The following is a 10,761-nucleotide window of genomic DNA, read 5'->3' on the forward strand; positions in this document are numbered from 1 at the left end:
AGTGAACTCCAGCAAGTTCTTTTTCTGCCAGATTGCTTAACGCTGATGTGAACGTACCCTCCGTGGCCCAAAAAACACTGATATTTCATATATCACTTAATTCAAAATAAGTATAATATAATGTTAAGGCGTCCCCGTCACAACAAAATGCAGTGCAATCTGCATGAAGTATGTTATAGAGCAGGAGGAGCTGCGCTGACTGATACATAGCTTTTGTGGGAATTAATTTATTCATTAAAATACCATATCCGCTTTCTCTTCACTTGTACACGGGACCGTCTAATCAGGGACAATCACTGATAACACACCTCCCCTGTGTACAGAGATCAGTGGCTGACAGCTATCTCTGTATACACACTTACACAGACAATGCGATCACTGATAATAGCTGAGTGGACCTTCCTGAGCTCAGAAAGAGCAGCGATAAGTGTGGTACAGGCCTAGAGCCAGTCTAAGCTTACACCATCTATAGGATTAGTAAATCCAGACCTTTGTTTGTCCCCATATTGGACTTGAACATGCTATTACCATACACTGCAATACTTCTGTATTGGGAGTCCTCTCAGATCCCAGCTGCAGCACAAGGGTGTCGGCTGTATAACACTGCCGACATTGACTATCTATGGAGCAGGCTCAGCTCATGACCCCGCGCCACACACTCCTCACTCACCTGTGATGTACATTTACATCGAGGTGTACAAAAGGTGTTAATTAATATCAAGGTGAGCCTATGTATAACAGTTTTGCCATGGCACTTTGCAGCGATTTTCGAATATAATATTTGATAAGTGGCCAAAATCCCATAATAACCCTGCACCGCTGCAGTGACTTGAACATTTGCATCTGATGCTTCGCAGGCGTTTTTACAGCCACCGATACCCTACCAATGTGACATCTCCAGCATTGGAAAACGGTTTATTTCTTTTCCATAAACAGCGCCATTTTTGTCAGTGGGCGGTGTCCGCTATTGCAGTTATTTGGGCGATATGACTGACACTCATTAGTGCACAAAAAAATCCAGACCTGATGGATTTTGCGTCGCATTGATTGATTTTAATACAACTCGCTTGTGACTTTACTAGTGTTGTGCGAATCTGATTTGGATTGCTCTATCTGAACCCGATTCGTTAGAAAACTTAAAGGGTCACTAAGTTTTAAAAAAAAAACGTTTAAATTACGTATCAATCATATGCAAAAGTTTAGATCGGCGGAGGGCTAAGTGCTGACACCCCCCACCAATCCCAAGAAGCGCTCGCATAGTACGCTCTCTCTCCTCGTTGCTCGAGACTGGCTCCGTAAAAGTCTATGGGCTTGTCTCGATTCAGTCCTCAGCAGTGAGGAGAGAGAGCTTGTTATGCACACGCTTGTGGGGGTCTCCATGCTCAGACCCCCAGAGATCTAAACTTTTGATATGTCTTTAGGACATTTCAAAAGTTTTTATGAAAAGTTAGTGAACAGTTAACTGAAGCCATATTATTGTTTTATTCACTCATATAGCGCCAACATATTCCACGGCACTGTACATAGGCTGCCATCACGCATATCGGTACCTGTCCCCATTGGGGTTCACCATCTACATTTCTAATTAACTTATGTATGGGATTGGGGGGGGGCAGGGGTAACTTAGAACACCCAGGGGATATCCACACAAACATACAAACTCCATGCAGATGTTGCCCTTGGATGGATTCAAACCCAGAACCCCAGCGCTCATTAGTGATGAGCAAAGTATTCGTCATGAAGCACATTTCTTTGTAAGCAGCAGGGGCAATGACCGCCCCCGTCATTGTACCCCTCAGATGCTGCGTTCATAGCTAATTGCGGCCTCTGACAGTAGAGGGGAGTCCTCTCCTGCATAACGGAAACGGGACGGATCCGTTTTGCAGCCCATAGACTTCTATTATGACGGAATGAATAACGGAATGCCTCTAAAGGCATTCCGTCATGGTCCATGGTAACGGAATCCATAACGCAATTCACCTTTTACCAGTAAACGAAGTGTGAACGAATTTCCAAATATGAAATTCGGTCATCTCTAATTACAGTGTAAAATTTAATAAAAAATAAATAAATTACATCATACTTACCTCGTCCATTTGCTCGCGACGGGCCTGCCGCCACCATCTTGATTGAAGATATGGCGCAAAATCGTGATGACGGCCAGCGTGGTGAAGTCATACCTCACTGCCCACGGGATTTCACGCGAGATCTTTAATCAAGATGGTGGCCCGTCACGAGCAAATGGATCAGGTATGTCCGATTTATTTTTATTTATTTATTTTTTACACCATTTCAGGGAAAATGGTGAAATCCACTTTGTGGACTTTCATTCGCTCAACACCAGTGCTGATAAAACATGGGTATGGTTTTATATAAAATGCGTTTATTGCCGTCAGACGTTGCACTGACTATATATCGGAATACTCTTGATTAGTAAGAATCGCTGGCAGAAGGAGACCAGACTCACACATGCATTCACTGTGCGCTGCCTCCAGGTCCATGTCCCCAATGTCTTTCCATTCATTCAACAGGGAATGAATTCCTCGGGTATTGTCACCTGCCAAACGTCTTTTCCACCTCTTGCTGGAATCGGCTTCAATAACCACCTGGCGTTGGAAACGACTGTGAGGTATTTGCCTTGCAGTCCGGTTAACAGGGCTTTGTTCTCAAGTTCAGTGATATCCTCGCTGGTGACATCATCGGTGAGCTGCCAGGTGTCGCCTATGTCAATAAGTCCTGTGAAAAGAACACGCAATGTGAAAAGCTGCACCGTGAAGAATGGATTTGGAAATCTGATAAACCGCAATATCCAATAACTAAATAGCTCCCTCAGCAGCAGGAGCGTTCTGATAACGGCAGATCTCTAAACAGTGGAGGTGACACTATCATTCCGTTCTTCCTGGGAAAAGGTGCAGTGCAGCAACACAGTCCTGTAAAAACGTTTTATTCCAGCACGTAAAAAAAGGGTCACAGCCTGTATTCCAAAGTGGCAGAATGGCTTACGCAGTTCGGATGGACACTATTCTTAGTCATAGTCTTGACGCTCTAGCTGGCCAAGTCTGTATGGGGGGCGCTGCCTGCTGCTGTGTATGCCAAGCAAATGTGCTCCATTAGTACAGAGACACTTTTCAAGGGCATCTGTCAGCAGATTTGTACCTATGACACTGGCTGACCTGTTACATGTGCGCTTGGCAGATGAAGACATCGGTGTTGGTCCCATGTTCATAAGTGTCCGCATGGCTGAGAAAAGTGATGTTTTAATATATGCAAATTAGTTTCTGTAAACTACAGAATCAGGGTAATAAATATTGAGTTTTGTTTGGCTGTTAACCCTTGCTTTGTTACTGGAAAAACAAAAAAAAGGAAAATCTGCCAAATGTGAAATTCTGAAATGTAATATTTTCCATTAATTCTTGTGGAACACCTAAAGGGTTAACAAAGTTTGTAAACTCAGTTTTAAATACCTTGAGGGGTGTAGTTTCTAAAATGGGGTCATTTTTGGGTGGTTTCTATTTTGTAAGCCTCGCAAAGTGACTTCAGACCTGAACTGGTCCCTAAAAAAATAGGTTTTGGAGATTTTCTGAAAAATTTCAAGATTTGCTTCTAAACTTCTAAGCCTTCTAACGTCCCCAAAAAATAAAATGGCATTCACAAAATGATCCAAACATGAAGTAGACATATGGGGAATGTAAAGTAATAACTATCTTTGGAGGTATTACTATGTATTATAGAAGTAGAGAAATTGAAATTTGCAAATGTTTCAACATTTTTGGTAATTTTTCATAAATAAAAATGAAATTTTTTTGACTCCATTTTACCACTGTAATGAAGTACAATATGTGGCGAGAAAACAATCTCAGAATAGCCTGGATAAGTCAAAGTGTTTTAAAGTTATCACAACATAAAGTGACACTGGTCAGATTTGCAAAAAAATGGCCTGGTCTTTAACCCCTTAGTGACCAAGCCTGTTTGGGCCTTATAGGGAACCTGTCACCGGGATTTTGTGCTGAGGACATGGGTTGGTAGATGGCCGCTAGCACATCCACAATACCCAGTCCCCATAGCTCTGTGTGCTTCTATTGTGTAAAAAAAACAAAACACGATTTTATACATATGCAAATTAACCTGAGATGAGTCCTGTCCCGGACTCATCTCAGGGACAGGACTCATCTCAGGGACAGGACTCATCTCAGGGACAGGACCCATCTCAGGGACAGGACCCATCTCATCAAATAGTTTTTTTTTTTACACAATAGAAGCACACAGAGCTATGGGGACTGGGTGTTGCGGATTTGCTAGCGGCCATCTAGCAACCCATGTCCCCAGCTCTATACACAAAATCCAGGTGACAGGTTCCCTTTAATGTCCAAGCCAGATGTTGGAAATCTGACATGTGTCACTTTAGCAGAGAATAACTTCGTAAAGGTTTTGCACAAAGTAATTCTGACATTGTTTTCTCGTCACATATTGTACTTTAATTAGGTGGTAAAATTTTACAGATAAAATATGCATATCTTTATTTAAAAAAAATGATTTTTTTTTCAAATTGGCATATTTTCAACTGCAATATTTCACATACATAGGCCTCATGCACACGACAGTTTTTTTTCACGGTCCGAAAAAACGGGGTCCGTGGGTCCGTGATCCGTGACCGTTTTTTCGTCCGTGGGTCTTCCTTGATTTTTGGAGGATCCACGGACATGAAAAAAAAGTCGTTTTGGCGTCCGCCTGGCCGCGCAGAGCCAAACGGATCCGTCCTGAATTACAATGCAAGTCAATGGGGACGGATCCGTTTGAAAATTGAGCCACAGTGTGTCATCTTCAAACGGATCCGTCCCCATTGACTTACATTATAAGTCTGGACGGATCCGCTTGCCTCCGCACGGCCAGGCGGACACCCGAACATAACTTGAAGCGTCCCCATCACCATGGGAACGCCTCTACGTTAGAATATACGGTCGGATATGAGCTACTTCGTGAAACTCATTTCCGACAGTATATTCTAACACAGAGGCGTTCCCATGGTGATGGGGACGCTTCAGGTTAGAATACACTGCAAACTTGGTACAAGACTGCCCCCTGCTGCCTGGCACCACCCGATCTCTTACAGGGGGATATGATAGCACAATTAACCTCTTCAGGTGCGGCACCTAAAGGGGTTAATTGTACTATCATATTCTCCTGTAAGAGATCAGGGCTGCCAGGCAGCAGGGGGCAGACCCCCCCCTCCCCAGTTTGAATATCGTTGGTGGCACAGTGTGTGCCCATCGCCCCCCCCTTCCTCCCTCTATAGTTAAAAATCGTTGGTGGCACAGTGTGTGCCCATCGCCCCCCCCCTTCCTCCCTCTATATTTAAAAATCGTTGGTGGCACAGTGTGTGCCCATTGTACGATTTTAAACTATAGAGGGAGGAAGGGGGGGGGCGATGGGCACACACTGTGCCACCAACGATATTCAAACTGGGGAGGGGGGGGTCTGCCCCCTGCTGCCTGGCAGCCCTGATCTCTTACAGGAGAATATGATGGTACAATTAACCCCTTTAGGTGCCGCACCTGAAGAGGTTAATTGTGCTATCATATCCCCCTGTAAGAGATCGGGTGCTGCCAGGCAGCAGGGGGCAGTCTTGTACAAAGTTTGCAGTGTATTCTAACTAGAAGCGTCCCCATCACCATGGGAACGCTTCTGTGTTAGAATATACTGTCGGAAATGAGTTTTCACGAAGTAAAAACTTAGATCAGAAAAAGCTTTTATGCAGACGGATCTTCGGATCCGTCTGTATGAAAGCAACCTACGGCCACGGATCACGGACACGGATGCCAATCTTGTGTGCATCCGTGTTCTTTCACAGACCCATTGACTTGAATGGGTCCGTGAACCGTTGTCCGTCAAAAAAATAGGACAGGTCATATTTTTTTGACGGACAGGATACACGGATCACGGCCTCGGCTGCAAAACGGTGCATTTTCCGATTTTTCCACGGACCCATTGAAAGTCAATGGGTCCGCGAAAAAAAACGGAAAACGGCACAACGGCCACGGATGCACACAACGGTCGTGTGCATGAGGCCATACAAAAATACTATTCAATATTTGTATCAGAAATATATTTCCACATCTTTACTTTGGCTCCACTTATAAAAAAAAAATGTACTTTTCTTTTTTTTTATCTAGGAGACTTACCATTTTAACATAAATGTAAAATTTTTTGAAGTACCGTACTTTTCGCCCCATAAGACGCACCCCCCCCCCCCTAAAATGGGGGGAAACTGCCCCTGCCTGACATTTTTACATCGCAAGCTGCGATGTACGAGCAAGCGGGGAGGGACTGGGAGGAGGAGCTGGGGGCCGGCAATAGCGGCGGGGCAGTCACTGTAGTCCGGTCCCGCCGCTCCAGTGCTGCACTATACAAATATAAAATGTCTCATTCAATTAAAAGTGATTACACATGGGGCCCCCCCCCCCTCCAAATTACATTCGTACATTCTAACCGCCTCTGTAGAATGCAGGCAGGCCGGGAGGCAGCGTAACTCCCTGATGTCACGTGCCTGCGCCGCCTACTTTATGAATGAAGCAGGCGGCGCAGGCAAGTGACGTCAGTGAGTGACGCGCCGTCCGGCCTGCCTGCATTCTACAGAAGCTGTTAGGATGTACGGTAATATTAGGACTGAGGGGGCATGTTTAATCACTTTTAATTGAATGAGACTTTTTATATTTGTATACTGCAGCACTGGAGCGGCAGGGGAGGGGGGGGGTTCTGTGGATGGCACATGTATAACAGTGCGTCATCCACAGATCCCCCCCCCATAACAGTGCGTCATCCACAGATCCCCCCCCCCATAACAGTGCGTCATCCACAGATCCCCCCCCATAACAGTGCGTCATCCACAGATCCCCCCCCCCATAACAGTGCGTCATCCACAGATCCCCCCCCCCATAACAGTGCGTCATCCACAGATCCCCCCCCCCCATAACAGTGCGTCATCCACAGATCCCCCCCCCATAACAGTGCGTCATCCACAGATCCCCCCCCCATAACAGTGCGTCATCCACAGATCCCCCCCCCCCCATAACAGTGCGTCATCCACAGATCCCCCCCCATAACAGTGCGTCATCCACAGATCCCCCCCCCCATAACAGTGCGTCATCCACAGATCCCCCCCCCATAACAGTGCGTCATCCACAGATCCCCCCCCCCCATAACAGTGCGTCATCCACAGATCCCCCCCCCCATAACAGTGCGTCATCCACAGATCCCCCCCCCCCATAACAGTGCGTCATCCACAGTTCCCCCCCCCATAACAGTGCGTCATCCACAGATCCCCCCCCCCCCCCATAACAGTGCGTCATCCACCAAAAGCGCATCTTTTGGTTAAAAATATTTTTTTTCTTCTTATTTTCCTCCCCAAAAAAATATATATAGGGCGAAAAAATATATTTTTTCCTGCAACAAGCCAAGTTTGCAGAGGCTTATAAGTGTAAGAATAATAGAACCCCCCCCCCGGAAGTGACCCCATTTTGAAAACTAGATCCCTTAGCGTATTCATCTATGGGTGTAGTGAGTTTCTTTACCCTAGTCTTAAAAAAAAAAATAATGCTAAGAAGGTAAAAAAAGAAATTAAATTTTTTTTTTTTTTTTTTTTTTTTTTACACAAGTGTCAATTTAAAGACAGTTTTTTTTTCTGCAAAGCACATGAAAATGAAGAAATACACCCCAAAGTGTATCACCCCATTTCTCCTGTCTTCAGAAATACCCCCATTGTAGCCGTAATCTTATGTCTTGACACACGGCAGGGCCCAAACATAAGGCTGGGTTCACACCTGAGCGTTTTACAGCGCGTTCCTACGCGCTGTAAAACGCTCAACAAGAAGAAACCAATAATTCCCTATCGGCATGGTTCTCACCTGGGCGTTTTACAACGCATACGATTGCGCTGTAAAACGCCCGACACCCCAAAAAGTACATGAGCTTCTTTGGGGCGTCTTGTCGCGCGTTCCCGTACATAGACTTTCGGGAACGAGTGACAATGGGCGTTCGCTTGTCTCTGTATGCGAGATTGCAAACGCCAGTACAATCGTGCATACAGAGCGCTCCATCGCGAACGCCCAGGTGTGAACCCAGCGTAAAGGAGCACTACGTGGCTTTCAGAACACAAAATTTGCTTGAAAATGTTTAAGCCCCGTTGCACACTTGTAATGACGTTGAGCTGCCAAAACAATAGAAAACCCCCATAAAAGACCCCATTTTGAAAACTACGGGATAAAGGTGACAGTTTTATTGATACTATTTTGGGTTACATATGATTTTTAATCGCTCTATATTACGATTTTGGTTAGGCAAGGTTACCAAAAATTAGATTATTTTATTTTTTTCACTTTTTTTTTGGACCCAGACCCACTTGGTTCCTGAAGATTCAGTGGGTCTGATGCCTCTATAATACACTGCAGTACACTATAGGGTTGTTGTGGGTATCGTAATTTTGATACCCAATCAATACTTTTGTCCCAGTATCGATACGATACCGGGATTTCCATTTTTTCGATGCTGGGCTGCGCTGCTGTTCAGTCTAGTATCACAGAAGCGCCGCCCAGCTCATCAATATTCACTTCGCTGGGCGGCTTCTGCTGTCCCCGACCTTCCGAGATCCGGTGCATGCTCAATAGAAAGCTATAGGTGCCAGGCACATGCGCAGAAGCTGAAAGTGAGTCCGATGCCCATAGCTTTCTATTGGGCATGCGCTGAATCTCAGAAGGTTGGGGACAGCAGAAGCCGCCCAGCAAAGTGAATATTGATGAGCTGGGCGGCGCTTCAAAACGGCGGTTGGGCTGATGCTGGCTGGGCGCAAGTGGAGCTGAAACTCCGCCCCTTGGGCAGAAAGAACAGCGATTACTTCAGGTTATAAAACATGAGTTTACTGTAGTCATAATGTGGACAGGGGGGATACTTATATGTTTTTAATGGACATTAGAAGACCTGTGCATGGATATGTACAGCTAATTATGGTTATTGGGCCTGTCAGTGTCTTTTTAAGTATAAATCACCCCCTTTCCCAAAATATATAAACAATAAATAAATAAACATATTACATATCGCCACGTCAGAAAAGTCCAAACTATTAAAATATATGCGGTGAACGCCGGAACAGAAAAAATAAAACTGTGCAATTCGCCATTTTTTAAAATGCGGAATGTACTTGGCTTTTTTGGTTTATTTTTTTCACGTGGTATCGAGTATCCCAAGAATGTCAGCTGTATGCTGACACTCTGCTAACTGCTCGGCCATCCTGAAGCAGATCGGGGCGGAAAGGGGGATCAGCAGCGCTGCCACCGGCCATCCTGAAATTAGGGGGGCACAATGAGCGCTGGAGCCTACGGGGGGCCGGTATTAAATACATTGGGGGCCATATTGCCCCAATCGGGGTGCTGCGGGACCCGATCGGGGCATAATTACTTAATATCTCTCCTCTCCTGAGGAGAGAGACATACTGCAGGGGCAGGGGCGGCGGCGGCCAGCTTATAGTGTGTGCTGGGCCGCCGCCATCTTTCTTGAGGGAAGGGGGGGGGGGGGGTGAGGAGTGAGGATCGGGACCCAGCTTTCCCTTATGGTGAAGCTGGGGGACCCGAGCACTGCACAGGAGACTTTCTCCCACCTCTCTTACATGAGGCATTTTCGGTGATCGCCTTGATACAGTGTATCACGGCGATCACGTGATCAGAGACTGCTTGTCACGGTTTCTGATCACTGCCCCGGGCACGGAACTCCAGCGCTTGATTTAAGCGCTAACTTGGGCTGAAGTCCCACCATAAAAAGGCGGCGCTCCAGCCCAAGGCCCCTTAGTGACTGGGTGGTCACTAAGGGGTTAAGGTGAAATATGGCAGGGTCCTTAAAGGGTTAAAATCTTCCATAGACATATTAATACACATTAGACAGAAGACCCACCTGCAATGACTCCCCTGCCGAACTGCTCCCCTTGATGTAGCAGCTGCTGCACCTGGACAGCTGCCATCCCAAGCCTGTCCTGCAGAACCTGCCTCCAGTCCTGCTGCTCCCAGTCTCTGACAGCAATGTGTACAGCCAGGGTGCTGTTCCTGTAGTCAGCCAGCAGAGGGCGCCAACGTGTTTCCACAGTCTTGAGTCCGTTTAATAGCAGCCCTGCGTAGGGCTGGCGGAAGGAGAGACAGCCGAGCTCCATGTCTTCCCGCGGGGATTCTCTAACCTGTGAGGACCTCGTGTAAAGAGGCTGCAGCTGCTTAGAGCGTGCCGAGCACCATAACTCACTTGCTGGCTTCAGATAGAGAGAGACTCGCTGAAGAAACGCCGCCTCATCAGTAGGTGGATGCTATAAAACTACAATACCCACAATTCCTCTCCGATGATGAGTTTTGTACAACTTTATTGAAAACACAAACGCACAAGGTTCAGAATGTGTTGATCCTGGACATGACTCTAGGGGGCACTCTATGAACGGTCTTATACTTTTTTCCCCCTTCAAACTCATGCTCTTTGGACCATATTAATATGTTTATTAAACCACACACACACACATCCCGACATATAAAGTAATGGAAGGAATCCCTCAGTCCCACACAAGAATGTGATGCTATTGTCAACTCTCCGCATACATCTGGGAGGTTCCCAGTAAAAGGAAGCAAATCTTCTGGCGAAAGCAGCTCTCCATGTATAGTAACGGGGATGCTGCGCAGTGCACTAAGGGGGCGGGCTACCGAACGAAATAAGCAGAGCGCCACATTAAAGGGGTGGAGC

General features: G+C 46.2%; 1 protein-coding gene across 1 annotated transcript; it reads right to left on the reverse strand.

Annotated features, from left to right (window-relative positions):
- Window positions 1–2,361: 2,361 nt before the first annotated feature.
- On the reverse strand, window positions 2,362–10,349 carry LOC122919455 (protein EOLA1-like). The gene is made up of 2 exons (XM_044268499.1): window positions 9,937–10,349; window positions 2,362–2,736 (listed from the first exon to the last, which is right to left on the reverse strand). Exons 1-2 carry the CDS (start codon window positions 10,187–10,189, stop codon window positions 2,525–2,527), a joined length of 465 nt encoding a protein of 154 aa, XP_044124434.1. The 5' UTR covers window positions 10,190–10,349; the 3' UTR covers window positions 2,362–2,524.
- Window positions 10,350–10,761: the final 412 nt, after the last annotated feature.

The sequence above is a fragment of the Bufo gargarizans genome, chromosome 9, assembly GCF_014858855.1.
Source record: "Bufo gargarizans isolate SCDJY-AF-19 chromosome 9, ASM1485885v1, whole genome shotgun sequence".
In the NCBI taxonomy this organism is placed as follows: Eukaryota; Metazoa; Chordata; class Amphibia; order Anura; family Bufonidae; genus Bufo; species Bufo gargarizans.